The sequence below is a fragment of the Aythya ferina genome, assembly GCF_964211825.1.
Source record: "Aythya ferina genome assembly, chromosome: 2".
Taxonomy (NCBI): domain Eukaryota; kingdom Metazoa; phylum Chordata; class Aves; order Anseriformes; family Anatidae; genus Aythya; species Aythya ferina.
The window spans coordinates 93,340,263-93,365,801 of NC_140297.1; the positions used below are offsets into that span (position 1 = coordinate 93,340,263).

Consider the following 25,539-nt stretch of genomic DNA (forward strand, 5'->3'; position numbering starts at 1 on the left):
CCTGATTTTTAAGTACTAAACTTTCAGTGCTTGCAGCTTCAGTTTAGATGCATTGAGCAACTCTACCACCCCATGGTTTCGGCAGGACCACTTGGTGCTTAGTGGAACTGGAAGGATTGATAGCGATGGACTTGCATGTAGCTTCAGGTGGTAACTTTTGGACACATTGGTGATTAATTTATGATTATTTATAGAGATTTTTACAAGAAAAAGAAAATCCAGACTCATTAAGATGTTTACTCACAATAAATAAATAATTCAGATATAGACAGAATGAAATCATGGAGAATGTTGCCACTTTCATTTGTATAGGCAATACAGATTTACCATCAAGGATTTCTTTTAGTGGCCACTTTTGCATATCTGCTTACTTTACCCTTGTTAAAGCAAACACAGAAATTATTAGTTTTCCTCATTTTTTACTTATTAAAATACAGCATAAAACAAAGCAGCTTTAAGATTCATCTTTCCAGTAATTTAATCCAAGCTATAAAATGCCAGCCAAGCCACCGTTTGCTCTGTTCTTTCTAGTTTCCACAAACACTGTCAGGGTATTATGAGGATTGACTGTCAGGCTTATTGCTCTTATAGCTCATTTTGTTCATTAGCATTGCTGTAGTAGCCAAGAGCTCTAGTCATGGAACAAAACTCAGTGTGCAAATACACAACATAAGATGGACCTCCTTAGAGTGGTTGTAGGAAAAGCTGAGAGTTTCTCACTATTTCCACTAGCCTAAGAGAGTCAATGGAAAGGACAGTGGCATTTTTTCACAGCCTCTGTGTGTTCCCAAAACCAACATTCAATGTTGAATCTTCCTACTTCTTGCAGACAGTGTCCAGTCCAGAGCCATATTAGGATGAGATTGCAAGAGGCACACGCTATTGATCGCTGGTGTTTCAGCATGGCTAGTAAAGGGACAGAACTGGGGTTTGATTTGTTTGTGCTTTTTTTTCTTTGTCGTCTTCTTTTTTTGTTTTGGTGGGGTGAGGAGGGGAAGGAGGGGGGGAGAGGCATGGCAGGTTGGTGTGAAGTCGAATGTAAATTGATTACCTATCTGCTATCAAAAAGCAAATGAAAAATGCTTATTGGTATAGCTGGGAGAAAAAAAATATGGAAAAAAACAACATAGATGGGCCTGTGGAAGGATCGTAATACCAACATTTCCATCAGAAAGACTGTAATTTGAAGGTTCTCTCAAACATTACCACATTTGTTAGCATGAGATCTGTCTCAGTAAGGACTTGGACTGTAGTACCTTACTAAATTAGGGCAGTTAACATCAGACAGTGACTGCTAAAGCATCACCTAGGAACATGAAATCTCCTGTGTCAGTGAGGCTAATCCCACATAATCCCAAAACACAAATAAGACTCAGTATATCCGAGGCAACCATTTGATCCTCGAGGTAGACATGTTACATCATGTTTCCCAAATCTGACTAAGGCTTTTTTTCAGTCTTTAAAAAAATGCTCGTGTCCTATATTCTCCATACAAACATATTCCTCAGAATATCTTCATGGAACACGCTCCTGGGGTCTTCCCTGCTGGATCTCCACGTGCTTATATGAGTTTTTACAACTGTATCCTCAGAACAACATGGGGAGAGAGTTGGGTTGTGATGTTATTCCTCTTTATGGATGGGAGAAAGACAGTTGGTGCTGGTCTACAACATTTTGTCAGCACAGATGTTGTTTGCTGTTGCCAGGATCCCTCTTTTTGTTGTGACAGATGTGTGTTCCCACGGCAGAAGGCTGTATTTCTTCAATGCTTTCCTAACAGGCTTTTTCGTTTATAGAGCCCAGGCCGATTGGCCCTACCTTATCCTTGCTCACAGAAAGCAGACATGCGATTGAAGCATTGCCTGGATGAATTACAGGATTTAGGATGTGGCCTGTGCTTTGACAGATGGTTTGGGGTAAAAGCATATATTCTTGCATTATTTCCTAAAGACGTGTCTGCATCTCAGGGTTCCTGTGAGGTTAGTGTTCCACTCACCCCATAGCGCTGGTAGTAGAAGCTGCATGCTTAGAGCAAGATCGGTGTTTTTGTATGGTTTTGGAATAACTAGCTGGTTAGTTTTGATTTCCTAGTCCACAATATTTATTAGACTAGCCTTACACTTAGAAAAATGATGGAATTTCACACATTATGTTTACAGATCAAAGGTTTATCTTTATACCAAGGTTTATCACCATTTGTTAAGCCTCCTGTTTTCTTAACGTGACTTATTTTTCTTGCTGTTCAGAAGGTATGCCAGATAGTTGATTAGCAAATAGCTTTCTCCTACAGCTTGTTTTATATCTTTGTTTAATCGTTCGCACCATCAAGAGCCCTGCAAAAGCCTGGGCTCACAGAGACTTCTCTGCTGCCACCTTTTGTTCTGCTGGCCTCAGGTTAACACAGATGAAGCAAATACTACAGAAGCAGCTTTCTGCTGTGTGGTGGGCCCACCTCTCCCCAGGTGTTCGTTAAGGGTAAAAGCCATGCCATTCATGACAATTAGGACTGCAAATAATATTATACATTATTATGCAATATATGCAAAAACATCCCGTGTTTTTGCCATTGCTTTTCCTCAAGTTATCTGCAATGAATTGGGCGGTTGGCTAGCAATATGCTTTGCTGATACTGAGCACAGTCTTGGTGAGGTCCACCATTTGTTAATTTGTGTATTTTATTAGAAATAACATAGATTTATGTATTTTATTAGAAATGACATAGAATCATAGTCATAACTCAACTTAGACCCCAAGGCTAATGAGTTATTTTAAAGCTGTCTGAAATTAGCGTGTCTATGTCACATTTTCCTGTGTTTTTCCAAAGTGCCAGGATGCGAAGTTGGAGTCTAGGTAGGAGTCTGTCCTGCTTCAGGTGCTGTCACCTGGAGGAATGCCCTTTGCAAGATGCTACCCGGCTGGGCACTCTGCACTGTCTAAAACTCAGGCCACTTTGATGAGGCTCAAGATAGGTGCCCCAAATCGCTGTCATTTATAGAGGGAAAGTTGATATCCATCTATTTAGTGCCTGCGTGCATATATTGTCTTCACACACAAATATATAAATATATGCATGTGTTCAAGTGTATCAGTGGATGTGGGCATGCATACAGTTGCAGCTTTTTGGAGGCATCCTATTCACCCGGCACAGTTGCTGTGGCATATCTGCTTCTGACAGGCAGGTGTTTGTATGTTGAGGCCAAGGATTGTGGTATGCTGGGTGCTTCTTTCAGCTCTGGCAGCAGAGTTGCCAGGTTACCTTGGACCTGGCTTTCTCTCTCTGAGCTCAGTTCCCCCTTTTGATAACATTTTTATTTGTGCTCTGCTTTTCTGTCTGCTGTTAAAATGTGACTGTAGAAAATCTAGTAATTCCTATCATATCGCTTATTTTCCCACTATGTTTATAAGTGGATGGTTAGTCAATAAATCAATCCGAAATTGATCGTAAACACTTACCTTCACTTTGTATTCCTGAGCACTGGAAGACAGCAAATAGTTAAGCAGTTATTAGTATATCCTAGTATACCAGTATTTTCAAAGACAGCTCAATCACACTCCTGTCTGATTTGTGCGGAGGCTGAATTTGATATCAAATGTGGGATTCCTCTCACCAAACTTTAGGTATGTTCTTGTAAGCCTAGGCTTCCTCCACGGCAGATGTAGAAAGATGAAACCCCTGATAGTACAGTTCTTCCCTCCTGTTTGGGGAACAAAACCCTCCATTGTCTCTTGCTGTTGACTGCAGAGGAGCCTGCGTGCCTGGATTACACTGGACTCCTAACTTATAATGAACTGATGCAGGTGACAGACATCCCATCCCTTCAGTCTGCAGCACAGTTTGAGCACCTGGCAGACTTAGAAACATTTTCTGGGTAAGATAAAGATCTATAAATAACCTTGGATAGAAATATTGACAAAGATCGAGTATCACAAAAATGGTGTTAGATATCTTATAAAGCACTAAACATAATTTAGGGTGGTGTAAGTCTCTGTATGAATCAAATACTGGACTGCATAAAGAATCATTAAAGGTTTGATGAAGTAGGATAAGTAATTTGGAGAATGAGGTGAAAAGAATTTTCTGATTTTATCTGTGCCATAAGAAGGTTTCTCCTAATTAAAACGTGATCCATCGTCTCCACTACTTACAGGAGCTTTCCTAAAAAGAGAAAAAGCCCCCAAAAGGCTAAAGCAACCAGCTTAGAATGGTTCCAGAATTTATTTTCTTTGGAGTAATTCATATGGATCCAAAATTTTGGAAAATTTAGGAATACCCATGTGAAGTTAATGTTTCCCTCTCCCCCCCCCTCCTTTCCTTGCCATTCCTAGCAGAATCCCATTTCAAAGGGCGCTGCAGAGCAGGGAGGAGGTGGTGTTTGCCACAGTGCTTTGGAACTGCCTAATTGCAGAATGAGCTTTAAATTCTCCCTTTGACAAGGTTAAGGTTTGAGGTAGTCTGTAGAGTTACAGTGGCATCTTCTAGCATGATCCAAGGAGCTGGTCACAAGTCTCATTGAAATATTTTTCTCAGCAGAATTCACCCTGTGCATTCATTCACTGCTTTGGTAGCTTCTACTCTTTAGCAGCAAATGAGGTGATATCTGCTCAGGTAGAATTCCTGTTTCCACTGAAATCAATAGCAAAACATCCACAGGCGTCAGTGAAGTAAGCATCTTGAGAATCCTGATATTTTATGCAGCACTTCACTTGTTTAAAGACTCCTCATTTCTTTGTTTGAAATACTCCATCTTTTTTTACTAGGGCTGTAAACGGTATATTGCTTTACTGTTTCCAAAGCTATAGTATCTTTTCCTATTTCCAAGGAAGATATATTTGTCCTTATTAGCCATGGTCCCTTCATACATTTCTGAAAGAACTGCAGCTGACATCAAGACCCACTCTGATCAAATGGATTAGGCCAGATTTCATGAGGAGTGTGTACCAGCAGAGCCTTGTAGGTTCAAGATCAGGCTTATAGCTTCTAATGAAACTTTGGATGTAAAAAAAAAAAAAAAAAAAAGACTGAAATTCAATTGTTCACCAGTAGCAATCAAAATACTATATGCTCAGCCACAGTAAAAAGTCCTTCTACCTCCTGGGAATCTGTTTTACACAAGAAATTATTTCTGAAACCTGGGATTGAGAGGAATGGAAGAAAAATTTTCAGGGTAAATTCACTGAATGCACTGGGCAGGCCGTTGGGAACTACTAGACATGACAGCTTTCCATTACTGAGAGTTATGTGTATCTGCGTCCCCTCTCACCCCCAGTACCTTTTAATCCCATTCAGTAGTTACAGACAGTTTGGCAGTGTTACAGCGATAGCCTGGAAAAATAGACCTTAAAACCTTGTGGAATGGGTGTCCCAAATCTGTGTTGTTGCTAATAAGAATGCTGCACCTTGCTGGAGAACCTGCCCAAAATGCTGACACGGTGGTCTCAGACGTGGGACAAGGTCTCATGAGCCCAAGGAGAAGGCTGGAAGAACTCACCTCGGCCTGCTGGCTACACTCCTACTAATGCAGCCCAGCATTTGGTTGGCCTTCCTTGCTGCAAGGACGCACTGTTGACCCATGTTGGAGCTGGGCGTTGGGACCCCCAGGACTTTTTCTACAAAGCTGCTTTGTAGCAAGTTGCTGCCCAGCCTGTCCTGCTGCATGGGCTTGTTCCATCCCAGGCACGGGACTTTGCAATTGGCTTTGTCGTACTGCTTGAGGTTTATCTTAGCCTGTTTCTTCACGTAGCAGACGTGCTACATTGATGTGTGGTAGCCCCAGTTTGGTGTTGTCTGCAGACCTGCCGAGAGCTCCAAGGAACCACGTGCCAAAGTTGTTCCCTGAGATGGGTCTTCTCACTGAGAGGTGTTCATGTCTTGTGAGGAGGCACAAGCACAAACAGCTTCACAATATGAGCTTATAAATAACCTAGTGGTGAGAAATAGCTCTCTCCCAAGGGCAGTGCTGTCAGTCTGGTACTGCAGGGTGAAGTTAGTACCACTTTATCATGAGTCCAAATAGAGCGACAGAGGATAATTTCTTAAATCGTACTCTTGTGGCAGTGTTTCAGGGTGATTCAGATGTAAGTGTATAGATGGAGGTAAGAGGTGGGGGGATACCTCTACGAGAACCACGTGAGACAGTCTTAAATCATGGAGGTAGATTTCACACTGAGTATAGGAGAGGAGTTTGTTTTCCCATAGCTGCTCTCTTCTCCATCAGATAATTCCCACTCTGATGTCCAACATGTGTGACTTGTGCAACATGCCCAGACGATTCATTTTAGAGTTATTAGCTTCTCTTTTGTTACCTGTTGCTTTTATGCACCAGATTTTTAACCCCTGGGATGTTGCTGGAACTACCACATCAATCCCCTGTTGTATGCTCATGGTGACATTTGTCAGTATTTTGTCCCTTAATGAAAGATCATGGGAGTCCAGTAGCAATTCCCAAATCCCTAAAAACTGATGAGCAATTATTGTTCTCTATGTGCTTAATGGGGAGATTAAGACAGGCCACCAGGTGTTAATGCAATAACACTTCATGGCATGGAAATTGAGCTCTAGCTATTGAATGATGAGAAGAGGGTAAATGCCTGCCCTCAGAGAGAGCAGCAATTATTTTGATGCTTGCATTATATCCCATTTTCCCTAGCAGGTTATGTAGTCTTATTATTTCTGAACTTTTCATTCCCTAATATAGGGGTTTATCTGTGTTTATAGTAGCAGAATTGATCTGTAACTGCAAGATCAGCTCTTGTTAAAGGTATTTTTCTTGCACAATCAGTACGCTGTAAAGCCGCGTTTTCAGTCTGCCCCTTTGTGTCTAACACGGCACATCTGTGGACGGCAACAATGGGAAACGGGGCTAGGCATTGCAGGTCTGACAGAAGTGATAGTAAAATAGCTCAGCAGCTTAGCAAATGCTCTTCTGTAGCGAATCGTATCATTCACTTACGCTGTCTTCTTTTCTGTTTCAGGAGGTTGGGAGCATTATTGGAAAGGTCAGGAAATTACTTTTTCTCTTTATTGTCACGTCAAAATATTGTATGTCTGTTCACTTCATTGGCCCGGGCTAACTTTTTTTATCCTTTTCTTTAACAGAAGGGTGAGACAGTTAAGAAGATGAGGGAGGAGGTAAGACCAGCCTTGATGTCTTGTTTTCTTTCCAGCTCAGGGAACAACTCGGAGTGTACAGAACGACACTGCCATCAAGCGGGCAGCTCGTTTCACATCACCACTCCGTTACACCAGCTCTCATATAAATAAAATGTGCTGGCCTAAGTTAAGCACTGCTGTTAAGGTAGCATCTTTATCACCGCAGCAGTCTGGAGGCTTGCATTCCCGTGGCAATATGCATTGCCTCAGGAGCAGCTTGGGCAGCATGATTCAGTGTATCCAAACCATGATATTTCACCACTGTTTCCCATACCACACCAGCATTGCTCCTGCACGCAGCATGGCCTCCTGGTAGAGAGCTCCCAAAATCAGAAACCACGCTTTAGACTGATGCTATGGAAGGTCTAGGGGTAGACAACCTTCAGCAGAACTGGAGCCAAAGCATCCCTCTGTCTTGTCTTGGCACAGACTGAACTTTTCGTAGTTTTGCAGCTGTCAGTAGGCTGTGGACACGTAGACCTGCATGCACACAAGCCATTCGCATCCTTTGAAAAGGTTGTAAACAAAAAGAGGCTAACTAACACAGGGCACTGCATAAACTTCCGTCTCCCCAGGTGTTTGGACGCTTCTTTCCCTTCCTCAAAGCAAGGTGCGGTGTCTTTAGAGGATTATACCTAGCTCCAAGGCAAAGGTTGTGGATCCACACTTGTCTTGTGAGTCAGCACATCTAACCTGCAGGTTCCTGTAACTTCCCTTCTTTGAATCATTGGCTAAAAGCATAAGTCAAAAGAAAAATCCTACTGTTTGAAACTTCAGGAGTGCAAAGTGTACAGAGAGTGCCTCAAGAAAAATTGATTTGGTTCTGGGTTCTCTGCTGTACTTTATTATGTCAGCTGCTTTGTTGTGTTGTACACTGAGAGAAGGTCTCTGGCAGGAAAATCTCCATATACTTGCAGTGAATAAAAATACTGAGATACATCTTCAAATATGCACAACAGGGAGTTCATTTTCAGGCTGACTGAATACAAAGCTCCTTTTTTGATAAGAGATTTCATCCATGTTTTCATATATGAGTACAATTGGGCTTAAGAAAAAAAAAAATGCTTCCAATGTACTAGGTAACGGTATATTGGCAGTTACAGTTGAGAGTTGATTAAATGCATTGTAGTTTAATTAATAATTGTGATCACAGACAGATATCTTTAGATTTAAATTGTTCTCACAAAGGGGAAGCTATCATTAGAAAAAGTGCTCCTGAATTCTGGGTCAAACATCTTAGTGAAGAGTTATAGTTCCTGGTTAGTTTTTCCAGGTAAATGTCAAATATTCATCTTCCATTCCTGAAAAACTGTCACTTACATGCAGACACAAGGCATAGTTTCTTTGTTCATTTTTTAAAAAGGAATTATGTGCCTCTTTACTACCAACAAAGGACTAATCAGCTATGTCTTTAAGTGGGGATAACTGAGTCCTTCTTTAAATGACTAACTTCTTCAATGCTTCTTAAAAGATGATTTTATTTTAACTTTCCTGACAGATGTGGTATGTTGCAAGTCATATTTGTGGAACAAAATGCAACGTTACCTTGTTCTGTCATCAGAGAAATATCACAGAAAAAATAAGTCTGAAGAAAAGCACAAAGCCTACCAATCTGTGCCTGCAGTCATTAACTTCCTTCACGAATTTTGGAGATTGCCACATCACCTTTTAATTGCCTGGCCAGGCTCCTCTCAGGCCCACTGCAGAGCAGCATCCCCAGGAACCGAGAGTGAGTGCCAGAACCAAATGCTGCTGCCAGTTTGAACCAGGCCTGGGCTCGAACTCCTTCCTGATTGAACACTGGTGTTTGATTAGAGCAATTCCCACTTAGGTTCAGCTGTCAGAAAAAGTGACTGCTGCCCTTTCTTATCTCTGAACATTGAGTATATCTGCCAGCAGAGTCTGTGACAGAAAGATTTTTCTATTAGTAGTTTCTGGTGTTTTGTTTGTTTGTTTGTTTTGTGTTTTGTTTTTTTCTTGTTGTGTTTGGTTGCTGTCACATGGGAAAATAAGCTATCTTTCTGTTCAGCAGCAGTATACACATGAGTAAAGGCTCAGACACACAGCATATCAACTGATTTGTGGTAACTTTGAAGGCAAAGGTCCAAATTAACTTAGATTATCTCATATTTGCTAGAGGCCAGCACCCTCGAGAAGATCAGTGCCTGTGGATCAGCTGAGGCTCTATTGACTTCTTAGGCTGCACTAACACATTTCCATGGCTGAAACCTCAGAGGAAGCATAGGGTTGATCTTTCCTGAACTGGATTCGATTATTATCTATGCTAAGATCCTGTTAAATATATTTGCAACTGATATAGGGTTTTTTTGCTGCACTGCCGTAGTGGCATAAAGGGGAATAGGTATGCCTGAGAGTCATGTTCATTTGTCTCCAAGATGCCGTTTTCTAATTTCTTCCAAGTCTCCTTACTTTAAGAAGATAACATTGTAAATGTTGTGTATCCTACCAATATTAAAAGGATTTCTTTCTGTATATTAATTGACTGAATTCATATGACATACACTTATAAGGAACCTTTGCCATATTCCAACGCAATGCCCCAGATAGACAGATCAAGCACTGTATTTGGGTCCAAACCTCTAAGAAACTGATGTTCCCTGAAGGAAACAAGCTGGCCTGAAATTCTGCAGCTCCAGTCCTCTTTAAGGTTAACCCTGCGAGGCAGAAAAGACTTGATAATGTAATTATTTGTAACTTTGAGCTACGGAGGTGCTATTTGCATACTGTGATGAAAGCTGGATAAGTGTTTACCGAGACAGAACCTGGCTTCCCGCAGTTAGATGAATTTTTGGAGTGCGATCAGTTTATGCTGAAATTATATGATGTTGGGGCTGCAATCATAGGGGAGTGAATTAGATGCCTCAAGATGTTTCTTCCCAAACGCTATCCCCTAATCCTGCTTTCTTTGCTCCCTGGGAAGTATAAATTTGAAAAATGTTTGTTCTTTTTGACAGAGTGGAGCTCGAATCAATATTTCAGAAGGCTCCTGTCCAGAAAGAATTGTGACAATAACAGGCCCAACAGACGCAATTTTTAAAGCTTTTTCTATGATTGCACTAAAATTTGAAGAGGTAAGCAAATAAAATATATTTTTCTCTCTTCAGGTTGAAATACAAACACTGTTTGAATTTTCTCATGTTTGCTTTAATGTTAAATATGATTTGTTTAATGTTCTATTTAATAGCAATGAAAGTGGTTGTATTTTTATAAATGCTTTTGGCAGTAACACTGAAGAAAAATAATGGGTCAATTTACAAGCTGTTTGATCATTTCTTTTGCTTTTTGGAGGCTTCAGGGAAAAGCAATTGCTTCTAGTAATGTGCACTAATGGTAAGAAAAACGTCTTGGAAAATTTCTGGTCCCATTGTGGGTTCGATTTGAAAAGAATAATTGCCCGACTTTTAGTTCTGTTTTTATATGATTCCATTTGATATTGATGTAAATTTTATATATGTTGAAATGAATATATAATTCATTCAACTAGAAAAACATATTTTATGAACCTGTGTAATTACTAATTACCATATTTAAAGATTGGCTTTTTTAAAATAAATTGAAATAAAGGCACTAATAGTAAGTGAGGCAAGAGAGTGCTCAATTTACTGTAGAATTACCACTCAGTGCAGATATGTACCTGAAGTGCTCAGATCTCCTCGTGTTTCATGGACCAACTGCAATTAGATATGGTCACCACTTCAATGGGAAACCTCAGAGAAAAGGTAGCAGACTACCAACCAGGAACCTGGTCCCTTAGGAGAGGACTTGACTCCCCTCTTCTTTTGTAAATCAGTCATCCAGGTGTCTCTCCTGCAGGAGCCTCTGTTAGTCCACGGAGTATAGAAGGCAATTCACCTTCTCCTTAAGAAATTGCCTACAGAGACATGGTTTAAAGCAACTGCAAGAGGAGAAAGGGGCTGTCTCTCTCCTGATGACTAAATTAACGGGAATTTGAATCCCTTTCTTAAGAGCACATTTTTCTTCATGTTAGTGGAGTTGATCTCCTCACTTCCCCATAGCTCTGGCAGATGCTAGCACTGATGGGAAATGTCAGTGCATGGTTTTATTTATTTATTTATGGTGATTTTTCACATTTAGAGTAACAGGATTGGAAGAGAGTTTGTGGGTCATTGGATCATGAAATCACAGAACCATAGAAAGGTTTGGTAGGGAGGGACCTTAACGATCACCCAATTCCAACCCCCTGCCATGGGCAGGGACACCTCCCAACAGATTTTGGGGTTGCCCAAAGCCCCATCCAGCCTGGCCTTGCACTCCTCCAGGGATGGGGCATCCACAGCTTCTCTGGGCAGCCTGTGCCAGTGCCTCACCACCCTGCAGTTTTCTGCTAGCGTAAGCAGTGTGTTTTGCAATCTCCTTCATGGCATAATCAAAAAATGGTTAGATTTTTTTTTTCTAGTGTCTGATATTGGATCCACAACCTCAGTTCTCTGATATTTGACCACCTTCTTCCCACTCGTCACCAAAATCTATTCACCAGCAGCTTTTACAGCTTTGTTCCCGTGCCAGCACTTTCCAACCCTGAGGATTCCTCTTAGACACATTTTTATAAAACAGTTTATCCCCTCACACCTTCACTTTTGCTAGAATAAATGAGTGAGGCTCAGTCTTTCATTCAATGCATTTTCCACCCCTCTCACCATTCAAGTAGACCCTTCCAATTTAAGCTAAACACATGTGTTAATTGCAGACAGGTTGCAAATGAAGTTCCACGGGGGCTTATTTAATGACACTAACAGTCCTCTGTCCTGGCTGTTATGCTAACACAACCCTATCACTGCTCGAAATGCCTCACTTCCTACTAGTGTAACATTTTGCACATAACCATGCTGTGGCTGGCGGGTGTACCCAGCTCTTCCCCAAGTGTTTACAGTGGGAACCGCTTAGGTCTCGTCAGACCATCTCATTAGAGCCTAGATGAACAGCCCTTGCTTTTTATTCTGGAAATGTTAATACCATTTACATTCCCCCAGTCCTTCGTGGTTATTCAGATCTTCCTGTGCAGTATTGCAATCTTTCAGTGTGTTGATAAAGTACCTTGCTTTTGTGTCATGGTGCATTTAATAATGCTATTTCTTTTCCTGACCGACTTTTAATGAGATAATGCTGGTTTTGAGGTTGATTCTTGCAGAACTGCACAAGTAATTATCTACAGTCCAATTTTAAAAACACCTGTTTTCATCTCCTTCACAGCTTCATCACCTTGCCCATCTCATACCAATCCCCATTCTTTCTAGCTTGAGACTGTTTTGTGTACAGCACCATACCAACCCACTGCAATCCAGAGAGAGCAGCCTCTCTGCATGAAGAACATGTTCTGCTTAGGACCTTATCCTGCAAAATGCTGTGGGACTCTATAACATAGCTAATCCCTGCCAATTCCCATCAAAATGAGAGCCCAATAGAAATAACACTGCATTTCTCATAAAAACATTGAACACTGCAAAACATCAGATCCCCTTCCTGCCCACCCCCAAAAAATACTATGGTATTTTTGAATATGCTGTAGCTAGCAATAGGCAAAGAAATGTGAATTTATGCATATTTGCCCTCATAGATATTAGAGGGTAATCTGGACTCACGCCATTGATTTTAGCAAAAAGGTTTTGGCACTTACTGTAGATTTCATGCATTGTATATATTCTGAAGTATCTGTATTTAGTTTCAACATAATTGGCTTCCAGTGTATTTAAAAGAACAGTGGTAAAGAAAAATGTCTCATATAATCAGTTAGGTTTCCTATAATTATTCTTGTCAATACAATGAGGTAACTGTAGTACTTTGGAGTCAAAATGAAATACTGCTTCAGAAATTACAAATGAGTTAGCTACCAACTATTATTTCTCATGCATACCTTTTTCTTAGAGATTTCTTTAGCCATTTAAAACGTAGAAAATCCCACAACAGTATGTCATTCTTGCTATAAAATATTCTTTCCATTATGCTAAGAAATCTGAATATTTCTTTTTACACATAAATAATTTTTCAGCCCTTTTATGGTTGAAGGACAGCTCTTGTAGCAGCTTAATCTAAATACGAAGCTCTTCCTTATCAGTGCAACTGAAAACCATCCGGGTGGTTACCAGCTATGTCTGTGCTGTCTGCACAGTATCCTTTTCCCAGTGTCCACAGCCTCAGCCTGTCAACACAGCCAGAAAAAAATTATAAATTAGAGTATTTCTGTTCTTCATGCTAGCTGTCATCACTGGGCTCTGTATATCTCTTCTGATGCAGTAAGAAGCATGTCTGAGTTTGGTTTGGTTTTATTTTGTTCTTCTACTTTCAGCACGAAGTCCTTGAACCCTTAATTTCAATACTACAGACAGAAGAGTGGGGATAAGCAGGTCTAGGAAGACATGGGAGCTCCATAACACTTTTCTGATGTTAGCAAAAATCTCAATATGTGGCTAGAGAGGAAAAAAAAAGATACGGAGGAGTGTTCTCTGTGTTGTTTCTCTGCAACCATTTATCACTCTGCTTTGTCAACCTCCCCAGCTAAAAGTTGTTTTTCTAGCAACCTTATGAATTTAGGGGCTAAGTAGGTAATCACATAAACCAATAAGGTGTTCACTTCCTCATGCAGAGGAAGAAGAGAATTGTTTAAAAATGACACTAACCCAGACAGACCACTGGAGTTGCAAGACTAGACACTGTAGAGCAGTGATTTCCAGATTGGAGGCTGAGACCCAAGAAATGCAACTACTACATTCATTGGTGACTGGAACAGCTCTGGTCTGGGGTATAGATCTGTATAATCCACTGCAAACCATATACAGTAGCTAAGTGCTGGAATAATTAGCAGGCTGGGTGTTCAGACCTTCTCCAAATAAATTAGAAAAGGGTCGGTGGAATCCTTGCTCATTTGTGAATGTTTATGAAGAATTTGCTTAGCTCTAGGAAGAAGAAGGGGAGAAAAGGAAGGTGATAAAACATCAACTTGCTGCTACACCTGTGGCAAATCTTGTGATGGTCATTTCCAAGTGAGAAGCCACCTCATGGACTTGTTTTGCTGACTGAAAACTGGCAGGTTTACCATAAGGGGGGGAAGAAAGATGTGGAGAGACTTTACCAGGGAATATAGAGACAGGACAAGGGGTAACAGTTTTAGATTAGGCATAAGGAAGAAATTCTTTATTCAGAGGGTGATGAGGCACTGGCACAGGCTGCCCAGAGAAGCTGTGGATGCCCCATCCCTGGAGGTGTTCAAGGCCAGGCTGGATGGGGCTTTGGGCAACCCCAAAATCTGTTGGGAGGTGTCCCTGCCCATGGCAGGGGGTTGGAACTGAGTGATCTTTAAGTTCCCTTACAATCCAAACCATTCTGTGATTCTATTATATAGAAACCAGTAAAGAAGAATTATGAAACTCTTTTTTTCTTTCTTTCCTGGTGGTTTGTTACATCACTGAGCTGCCACGTTTGCTTGCCTTGAGGAGCTCAGGCACTGTGACTCTGGGTCATGTTACCTGCCCCCGAGCTGGGGACACCAGAATGTAGGGCTGTGAAGCACTGGGACGTCTCTCCTAGCACTCCCAGGCTCCCACTTAGCTCATCCTGGCTGAGGAGCAGATGAGGAAAGCAGGCAAAAAGCCATGCAGGGTCCAACTCCAGTGTCTTACAGATGGATGGAGTGCCCCAGAAAGTCAGAGGTTAAAGAAGCAGGAAAAACAGCTTGAAATAAAGCTGTTCTGTGAGAATATTTCCAGCCAACCCTCCCTTGGGAACCTGCAGCTCTGGAGAGGTTATTTTTGTTCTTTCATCTTTTGTTGTGTTTTCAAGCTGGAGTGATGCTTTTATGAGCTTGTCACTGAAACTCCATGTTTAGGTTTGGCTCCTTTCAAATGATGAGGAGAAAATAAAGATCACAGCAACCTCCAGTGAACTATGTTTGTGAAGTGCTTTTGAAGGCACTAAGCGCAGTGAATGCTTCAAGGCCAGGCCAGTTATGATATGGACATGGGAGACATTATCGGAGTCGTGCTGGTGGCTTTGAAGTGAGTTATTTGCCTACATCTGGATGATTGTGTGCCACCACCTGGCGTGAACGTGATCTAGTGAGATGGTATCTTCCAGCTGAAAAAATGGCACGACTTGCACTTTATTTCAGATACATGGGTGCTGCAAAATTCCGCTATCCTTCTTGCTTTATTTTGGATTGCAATCTCTCACTGACACTGGCACTAAATGAAATGTGAGTTACTGGCTGGCAGAGAAATGATCAGATCGCTGTCTTATGGCATGCAGCCATGCCTCATTGTGTTCAAGATTTTTTCATCTCTTTCAAGCTAAGCAAGGTCGTAGAGAGACGGTCCTTAGACAGCAGAATGCCACCTCCACAAACGCAGAGGTGCTGCAGGGAACGGTGCTGGTGTTACGGAGCTGAGCTCCTGCACCATGTCAACAAGGTCTGCAGAGTTGTTTAATTTTTTTTTATTTTAATTTTTTTAAGTTGGGGTCCTGATCACACAGTATAGGCATTTATTTATTTATTTGTAAAAGTGGTAGTCTTGGTAAATGAGGATATAAGGTGTCCTTATAACAAAATATAAGCAAAATATATTTAAAACAGTGTATACCTTGTGGCAAGCAGTGTATTAAAATGCTCTTGAAAGTGTGCAGTGTAGTCTCACTGGGTAAAAAGATACATGAACACAGGTTAAAATACCTGGATACAGGTAACTGCTATTGCTCCTGCTCTGGTTACAAAGCTGTGAAGAAAAATATTTTTAAAATTATGCAGGGCTACAAGTATACAGGTCTGCTACAAAACAGAAATTAAACCGGTGCACAGCAAAATATTTGTCAAAATAGCCTGATTTTATTTGCTTCAGATCATTCAGATTCTTTGTCATCCCCTTTATAACCTTTCTTCTTTGTGTCAAACCTGACAAGAAGATGCATGAAATGTAAAGGCGTGTAATATAGTAGAAAAGTTCTACTTGAGATGGTGGAAAATGAGATAAAATCAGAATCTGGGGGCTCATGAACTCAAAAACTTGCTTGTTTTCTCCATCTGCTTCAGCTGGTCAAATGGCAGATGCCACCTCCTCCTCTCAGCCTTGTCACAGACACTATTCTCTGGTCCCGCAGCTCAGACCTGCAACACCAGAGAGCAAAAGCCTTCCTCCTCTGCCACAAGCTTCTTTTGCAGTGTGTGCTTGTGGCATATCATCTGCAGAGCCGGTGGCTTTACCTGCAGCAAAGACGAGCTGTGATTATTTGCACCCTCCCCAGGTCTTCAAGAACAGCTCATGCATTTGCTGTGAGCCCTTTAATGCTTAAGAGGAATGACAAATCCTCAGCTAATTCATATTGACATTGCTATTACAGGACATAAATGCTTCAATGACAAACAGCACAGTGACAAGCAAACCACCTGTAACACTGCGGCTTGTCGTCCCAGCAAGTCAGTGCGGATCCCTTATAGGAAAAGGAGGCTCCAAAATCAAAGAAATCAGGGAGGTAAGTCTTGGGGTGTCTGTCGGGGACACGAGCTAGCTCAGTGTCCTTCCACTGTGATTTGCCAATGAAAAATTCTTTGACCAAAATTATGTGACCAGCATTTTGCCATGAAATTTTTATGGTACCCATGGAAAGAGAGGTGATCACCAAAGGCAGTCAGGGCCTTATCTTGCCTTTCAAGCATTTGCTGAGTGAAAAGCTTCTGAAAGTGTGTTCTAGGGGAAGCAGGTGTCCAAACCCACTGTGCCGTGTACCCTCTTTGAAGCTAAAGACAGTGTGTGAAATAAAGAAACACGTTTATAATGTATTCATTGTGGCACTCCAAAAGCAGCTCAGACACAGCCTGGAAGGGTAAAATAAACAACTGAAGAAAGAACCACACACAATTTAGCAAAGCAACACCCTAGTGGCACAAAAGGCCCATCAAGCATCCTTGTGGGTACAGCCCCTGGCCAGCAGCGCACAGAGGGTGCTGAGGGAGCAGTACAGCCATTTCCAAACCAGTTCCAAACTTTGCAACCAGGGAAAGGCCCAGGTAGTGCTGGAGAGTGCAGGTCAGGAGATCAAATGCTTGATCTACTCTAAAAAATGTGTATTTTCATACTAATTTCTGTTTTCTCCCTAATAAACCTCTTCCATGGGTAACCTGAACTCATCTATGCTAAGCCCACGCTGACTTTTTTTAATTGAGACTTTACCTAAAGGTATTCATGCAACACGCTGTGGTAGCAGCCACTTTTTTCTCTAATCAGAAAATGCAAAAATGATCATACAATGTCAGTTTTAACTGTTCCTTCTATAGCTACAACAACATAGCATGTGCCAAGGTGAGGAGCTGATGTTTTTAACTAGTCAAACAAGAAAAGTAGGTACATGCTACATTTATGTAAAGAAAACCTGAGTAATACATTTCAGATTTATTTATTTATTTATTTATTTATTTATTTATTTATTTATTACTCTGGAGAAAATAACAGCACTCCTTCTACATTTGTATTCATCCCAATATAGGATAAAGTGTTGAATAGCAGGATAAAGTGCTGATCATTTTTTTTGTTATTGGAGTATGTCAAAACAGAGGATTTTGACAGGCTTTACCGAAGTGAAACTTCCTTTTTTATCTAAAATGTTGATTCAAGACAGTAGGTTTCACTGTACTTCTGTTTCATTTCAGACATGAAAAAAAAAGTTAATGGTCCTTTTTCTATCAGAAAATTTGATCAAATGTTGTAAAGGAGTGGAAAATTCTTTGATCAAATTCATGTGTCTTGAATGTGCTCCAAAATGGGCCTGTATGGTAGTCAGGGAAGGAGAGGTGACCATAGAGGACAGGCTGGTGTCTTATTCCATTGACTTCCAAATTCTTCCAGATTCTTTTATTTGGATTCAAATTTGATTGCCCTGGGACTTTTTCAACAAAGTTCCTTCTGAAGGCATATCTTCACCATTCAGGATTTGGCCTCTGCTGGAAGGGGCTTTTCTCTCCTGTGCCCACTGCTTCCATCAGCTGGCAGAGCAGCCAAAGGCTGCTGCAGGGTTTTTGCTGCCAAGCAAACATGTTGTTTCTTCGTGTGCCTCTTGCTTTGTAGAGTGAGTGCATGGAAACATATATGCATTGTCTGCTGTAAATTCACAAGAATAATTTGGAGCTCTGCCATTTGAAGGGGTCTTTTATTTACTGAGACCTGCAAATAAAAGGAAATTATGAATCAGATTTTTTTTTTCCTTGGGATTTTGTTACTTTTTTCATCCAACAGTCAGGGAGCTGTGCCTCTCAGTAGCATTTATTTTCAAACCTGTTTTTGGAAAGTGGGCAAATCACTTGGTGATGCTGAGGGGGGGGAACATTATTTCTGTGCAAATAAGTCTCATAGGAAACCCTTTCTTTCTCTTTAATCACAAAAAGAGCTTTGCAGTAGACAGGATGCAATAGCAAAGTGTTGAAACACATTTCCTGGGTAGAAGAAAGGTGTTTGGCTTACTTTGCCCAGGGGACATTTCTGGCTCAGGCTCTGCACAGCTGCTTGGCTCCAGCACGTGCAGCAGCTGGTGGCTGGGCCAGCCCCAAAACCGCAGAGCAGCTCCTGCTTTCACCATGGCAGGCAGCAGGGGAAACCATGCTGAAGCCTTGCTACTGCAGAAGGCAAAGCTGCTACGGGAGCACTCAGCTGGGAGGACCTCAGCCATGGGATGTGATTTCCCTTGGTCCTCCAGGTCTGTTGGATGTCCAGGATTGCTGCCAGGCAGCAGGGCTCTGGCTGATTTCTTACTTGTGTTACAGTAGTACCAGGTGTGGTCTGGTGAGCACTTAGCTGCAGGTTTTACTGCTGTCACTTCTTTGGCTTTTATTTTAAGTACTGGAAATCTCACCCAGAACACTGAGTCAGTGCTCTTAGGATGCAGGTTTTTAAATCTGAAATCTGCCCATGTACATTAAATTAATAAAGTGATTATTCTGGTGAGTATCGTTTCAAAAGCAATTAGCTACCACTCTAGTACAAGGAAGTAAAAGAATATTGTGTGGCCAGAGAGGTCTTTGGATAAGGCTAATGTAGCGTGAATTCACATTGTACATTTGCTTAGGCATAAGGGTAATGGACAAGGCATTGCTCGTGTTTTCGTGGCCGACATATGGCCAAAGTAAAAGAATGAACAAAACTAGCACTGGAAGCAAATACATAAATGGCTGCAGTGTTTGGCAGAGTATTTTGTGCTTGATGGACAGATACCCAGAACAGCATGTTAAACAGTAGCTAATATCAAACAGAAAAAAAGAAAAAAAGGAGTTTCCATGTCAAGATGTGATCTAATCATCACACAACACACTGAGCAGCAATTGCATGAGGGATGCTCTTTTGTGCTCAGCCAGGTACCTTGGAACAACACACAGGGCTGCTGTACAACTGCAACGAGGTTGCCTGAATTTGCAAGACAAGGTTATAAAAAAAAAAAAAAAGAATAGAAAAGCATGGCAGGTTGATCAAATTATGATGAAATTCCAAAGCCAGTTACAGAATAAGGGATTGATATTCTGTCTTTAGACAATACTAGTGAACAGAAGATGCAATCAGTAATTTAATCAGCCTCTTGAAAGAGGAACAGCAAGGATTGTGTCTGACCATCAGGAAAATAAATCAACTCCTTCCTGACTGACACAAACTCAATGATTACTAAACAATAATTTTTAAAAGCCCCATATCTTGCATTTTAGTAAGTCGGGATAATATTTTGTTTGTAATATGTGGAAGTGCTAACTCAATATGAAATGCATGTTGTTTTTTTTCTATTGATTTAAAAAGACTTTCAGGATTTGCTTTGTGAAACAATGCCAAGGATTTCATTTGGTCTCATTTTTTTGGTAATATGCATTAGTGCCAAGATCAAAGTTATGAAAAAATACTGGCTTGTTATCCCCTTGGGTTCATTAATGAGCTAAAAGCTGGTGATGTGCATATATTTAATCAACACTAACTGTAATTTAGAAGTGCTCATGACCATCCCAAGATATTCTGAAGAATAAAGCAGTCCCAAATTTCATCCAAAAAAACAAGTCAGCCATCAGTGGATTAAGGAGCCAGATATCTGCAGCTTGTTTGCAGATCTTCTGTTCTAATCATTTTTTCCTAAATTTGTTGTTGTTGTTGGTCTTGGAAAGAACTTTATTTCACTTTTTTCTCTTTTTGTCAGCACTGCAGTTTTCTGTCTTTGAGAGGGTTAAAAGATTTGTCCTGAAATGCAGGTCATAGTTTGCTTCTTTAACAGCTACTGAATCTTTCTGTGATGGGTTTCTTTGCAAATTGGCTTGAACAGGCAGACCTATGCTCTGCCAGACCCCAATTACCGTGTCCGGGTGTGTGTTTACACACGCTCTCTTCCATGCATTTAGCAAGAAAAGACAAAGTGTAAAGGTGCCTCCTCTCCATCACATCAGGCCTCAGCAGTTAGCGAGGTGCCATTGCCTTCCCAACAGTGACGCTCTGTTTGTTTTTTGCCTCTGCTCAAGTCCACAGGAGCCCAGGTGCAAGTGGCGGGGGACATGCTGCCAAACTCGACAGAGCGTGCAGTGACTATATCAGGCACCCCCGATGCCATCATCCAGTGTGTGAAGCAAATATGCGTGGTCATGCTGGAGGTAAGCAATTGCTTGGACTATCACCTCTCAGATGGGAGATGCTCGAACACATTGCTGATTTTAAAGTGCCCTGTGTGCTCCCTGGAGGTGCTGCCCATCCTCCCCAGGTCAGGGATTTCAGGGGAACTCTCCCAAAGCCTCAGATACCTGCCTGGTATTTGAGAGCCTCTCAGAAAAGGCTTCAGCAACCTGAGACCAGGGCTGTCATGACATCATCAAACAGCAAAACATGGTCCACCACAGACCCACAGCCTGCCTTTAGAGAAAAGCACTTTATTCTGATGCAGAACAGGGCAAAAAAAAAAAATATAGGACTTGTTTTAAGTGGAAATAATTCTGGCTAACGTGATTTAGACATACGAGGACTCTTTGCTTCCTTAGGGTAAGATCATTGCCTAAGGCCAGAAAGTTTCATTTTGACAGCAGTTTTTTACTCTTAGGTTAAGTGATACAAAATTAATTTATACACAAATCTGGGTGATTTAATCCTGTGTTGAAGATGTCTATGCTTTCATGCAAAGAATTAAGTTGAATAGAAGTTTGAAAAAAAAAAAAAAGCCAGTATATCAAAATGAAATATTTTGACCTAGTAGCCTTAATTTCTGTTAATATGAAATATCTCTGGTTTTGTCACATTTTTTGCTGGAAAAATAGGGCTTTTTTTTGTTTTGTTTTACTATATATTTTTTTTAACCTAAGTGTAGTCAAGAGCTATCTCATTATGACCTCTGATGCCCTGCTGTTTTTTAATTCCTTTAAAATAGGAGAAACAGTGTTTGAGACAGCACTATGGGTATTGGCTGTTCAGGAGTATGCACTGCATCCCAGTGACATCCAGCCTTGTGCAAATGAAGGCATAAAATTAAAAAAAAAAAAAAAATCCATAGAATTTTACTGGGAAAAGTGACTCTTACTTCATTTTTTTGAACTACAGTGAGGAAAGAATTTCTCTATAAAAGAGAACACAAAGTTAATATTCAAAAATAATTTCACGTGGGTGGTAATAGTTCTCAGCTTTCTGAATGAAGTGTGTAGCCTCATATCCAAGTTGCATGGAATAAATAGTTATTTGCCAAAGAATATGATACAAAACTCTGTACAAATTCAGAGAGACAGTTCTATTTTCCACTTTTTCAAGTAATCACTTTTGCCACAGGAAGCACACAATTTTAGCATTAGGCAAATTGTGAACAGCAGTGTCGAAGAAAGCGCTGGCTTAACTACAGTTCGCTTCTTCAAGTACTTAAAGACCTCTGAAAATGGATGCACTCTAACTTGTAGCATATTGTTAATTTGGCAACAAACACTTTCATTGAAATTAAATAGCTAATTATATGGTATTAATTAATGGAAGTGCTATTGCTGTTACCTTAGTTGTAGTTAATGCATTGAAATCAGGGCACCATTCTGCTGGAAGTTGCATAGGTAGCTTGAAGCCTGTTTTACAGATACCTGCTTCCATTTTATTTATGGGGAGAAAGTTAGCCTTGGTCAGGTATTTTCCCTCTGTATCCTTGGGCTGCAGGGAATAAATTCCCTTTCTGTGCATTTCAAAGGCTGTAGCTAGGCTCCTGCTGAAGCTGGGAGGAATTTTCTCCACCCTTTCTGCTCACCCAGACAGGAGGTAGGATCAGGCCAGTCACTTGCCATTGAACAACCAACTTAATTGCGTTGGTAAAACAGGAAACCTTGATGTGTAGCAGCATAGGAAAGATCAATAAACAGGACGTGCTCTGTGCTAACAACATGGGAGTGTAGGCCAGATTCTTCCAAAACATAAACAAATTTCAAAATTATTTCATGAAATGCCTTGAAATTCTTAATGAAGCTTATAACGCTTCTTCTGATGAGAGTGGTAGTGAAGCCAGGAGAGCCAGCATTGCCTCTTTCAGCTGGGCAGCTGAAAGAAGCAATGGTCCTTGGCTTTTCCCCTTGAAGCCCAGACTTTGGCCTCTGACTTTGGGGCTCCTGGGATGGAGGGCAGGGTGGGCTGGGCCGGGTCAGCTGCACCCCTTGTAGCCTGGGGTGGCCAAGGTAAGGAGTGATTTTTATCGAGCTCTGCTTCATTCTGCATTTTGATCGCTTTGTGTTTTTGTCTGCAGTCCCCACCCAAAGGTGCCACCATCCCCTACCGTCCCAAACCTGCCTCTGCACCTATCATTTTTGCAGGTGGCCAGGTAAGAGCAGACACCATTTTGGCTTCAGCTGGAAACCACACCGTCTTGGCCCAACCTCAGCCAGCGCCTGTTAGTTTTCAACTTTTACTCGTTTTTTTGCCTGGTATAGTATTGGTGTGCTTTGTCTACTCTGTGTACTTGCAGTTTGTGGGGAAGGAGAACACTGCATTACAAACTTAAAGGGAAAACAGCGAGAAGGCATTGAGTGGGGAACATTTGATACACAGGCTGTGTTTCCTGCTGCTGTATAAACCTGGGAAGTGGATATTCTGCACATGATTTCAGTAATGCCCTTAATTTCTGTTGCTTAATAGTTCCTCGGGGCCAAATAGCAATGGGGTTTTGAGGTTACAGAACCTATATAAATGCAAGTGCAGACCTTCCCAACCTCATTTATAATGGAATCAGAGCTTTCCCATTTCTTTTGATATTTTGAATATCATGATATTTTGACTATTCCCCCTTCATCTTAAGCTAATCAGGGTTTTTAAAACCCCATGTGTGATGTGACTGCCTCATCTTGTGATAATGTCCTGAGGGGGGTCTGCAACAGGGAACAGAGGTGTGACAGTATTTTGCACTACCACCATGCATATTGCAATGGCAATGCACTTTTAGCAAACGATGGGCCAGCAGCAAACACAGCTGATATGTACCCTAAAAACACCTTCAGAGGCTCACAAAGGGTCTTATAACCAGCAAGCTAAGAGCAGCATTGCCTAGATATGTGGAAAGGTGACGTGGTGTGCTACAAGCCCTGCCCAACTCAGGGGGAAGCTGGTTTCCTGAGTCTAGGCCAGAAGAAGGCTGCCATCTCTCGTCTTGGGATTCATGTGTGTGAAGCCTCTCCAGCAGTAAGGCACCTCAGTCCAGCCAAATATTTTCCCCCAGATGAGGGCAAAGTCCCTTTTTAAAGTAGTTACCTAGTAGGAAGAGCCACTCACCTGCATGGCGGGCTGCCTGTAGGCAGGCCTCACCAGTCCCACAGATCCAGCCCAGCCTAAGCCAGGTCGCCACCCTGGACCAGCCTCGGGGTCGGTGGGTACCCTGTCATGGGGTGTTGTGGGGGTGCTGACATGCCAGCAGCCCTGGAGCTTGTGTCTCACCCCAACAGGCAATTCAGAAATTATACAAGAACCTGGACACCATGCTCTTGGTGGGGCAGACAGCACGAGGTGCTGCTGGCATGGCATTCTGCATCTCCCCAGTCTGCCCGTTTGTCAGCAAGCTCCACTCCTGAACATCTTAACTGCACATCAAAGAGACATTTCTTCCAACAGGCCTCTAATAAGCTTTCTCTGATTTTAATTTCAGAATTTTACCTTCTACCCTGTAATGATATGTTGTGATATATATACGGAACTTCATAATCAGGGTTTAGTAGCTTTCAGTCCCCTGTGTCCAAGTTTATCACTCTTAGTTTTCTTCAGAGTAAGGAATCTGCTTCCTTGGTGACCAAAGTTGAATTGGAACTAAAGATAATTTGCCAAAAATCAGTCTGAAAGTTCAGAATAATTTACTCCACAGATACATTAAGTTTATACTGCAGTGCTTTCCTTTTAGAAATGTGTGTGTGCAAATAAGCAGTAGCCCGTGTTACCGGTACTGTAATTGCCAATTCCTTCAAAGACTGTATGTGATTACTCAAAAATATTTAAGCTGTTTGCTAGGGAGCTGAGAGTAGTTTATACAAATAACTGAAAGTGTCCTAGTTGAAGGCCTTATAGGTCTTGCCATCTTCAGTTTTACCAGTTAAAAAGATGTTCTCACTTTTATAATGCAACTCTTGATATAAGTGAGAGTACATGCTACAGATGTTTTCTGTGTGCTTTGAATGTGGTCTCTGACTAACCAAGCTTTTTGAGAAAATGCTTGAATGTATTTGGGAGTCAGTATGGAAAGACACTTTCATGAGTATCATGAATGGAAATTAATATTGAAAATAAAATTTCATCAACAGTGCTAAGTCCACCCAACTTTTTGACAACAGTATCAGAAGATTTTCTAAATAACATTGTGGCTATCTTGAAAGGTTTTCATTTTTTTAATGCTTGCAAATCAAACAACACTAGCAAAATCAAATACCTGTTGTTACTTAACAAGCTGGGGTTTTGTTCTTGTAAGTATGGTTTTAATTCTCTTGTGCTTCTTTGATATTGCATTGCATGATAGAAAAGGAAGCTGAACTGCCCTGCTCTGCTCTGCTACTTACCAACACTGAGTCTATGCATTGGTTAAAAAATAAAAAATAATCAGCACTCCTGTCTGATGGAAGCAAATTGGAAATTTCTACCCGTTGTGCTACACTGCAGTTTAGATGGCTACAGCTTTGCTTTATGTCTCTTAGCAGCCTTATGCTTTACACTGAGGAAGGTTTGTAGACCAGATCATTCTCACTCTTACTAATGTCAGTACACCAGTACTAAACACTGATGGAATCAGACCCATAGCTGATGTCCTGGGTGAAGCATTACAGTGCTGATGTCTCAGTAGCCGCTACCAGGTTTGTACTTGGTATGTTTCTGCCACAGAAAGGGCGTAGATCCACTACTAAGGAGTAGAGTAGTCCAGGACAGTTTTTC

The 25,539-nt window shown here is 41.3% G+C and overlaps 1 protein-coding gene across 31 annotated transcripts in view; it reads left to right on the forward strand.

Annotated features, from left to right (window-relative positions):
• LOC311433109 (poly(rC)-binding protein 3-like) overlaps window positions 1-25,539 on the forward strand; it is a 511,482-nt gene that overhangs the window by 455,232 nt on the left and 30,711 nt on the right. For all 31 annotated transcript variants that reach the window (XM_084511820.1, XM_084511817.1, XM_084511839.1 and 28 more), the window contains 6 exons: window positions 6,973-6,996; window positions 7,097-7,129; window positions 10,126-10,242; window positions 16,517-16,648; window positions 20,652-20,780; window positions 22,883-23,026. In XM_084511820.1, coding sequence (XP_084367946.1) covers window positions 6,973-6,996; window positions 7,097-7,129; window positions 10,126-10,242; window positions 16,517-16,648; window positions 20,652-20,780; window positions 22,883-23,026 — 579 coding nt within the window. The remainder of the gene's footprint in view (window positions 1-6,972; window positions 6,997-7,096; window positions 7,130-10,125; window positions 10,243-16,516; window positions 16,649-20,651; window positions 20,781-22,882; window positions 23,027-25,539) is intronic.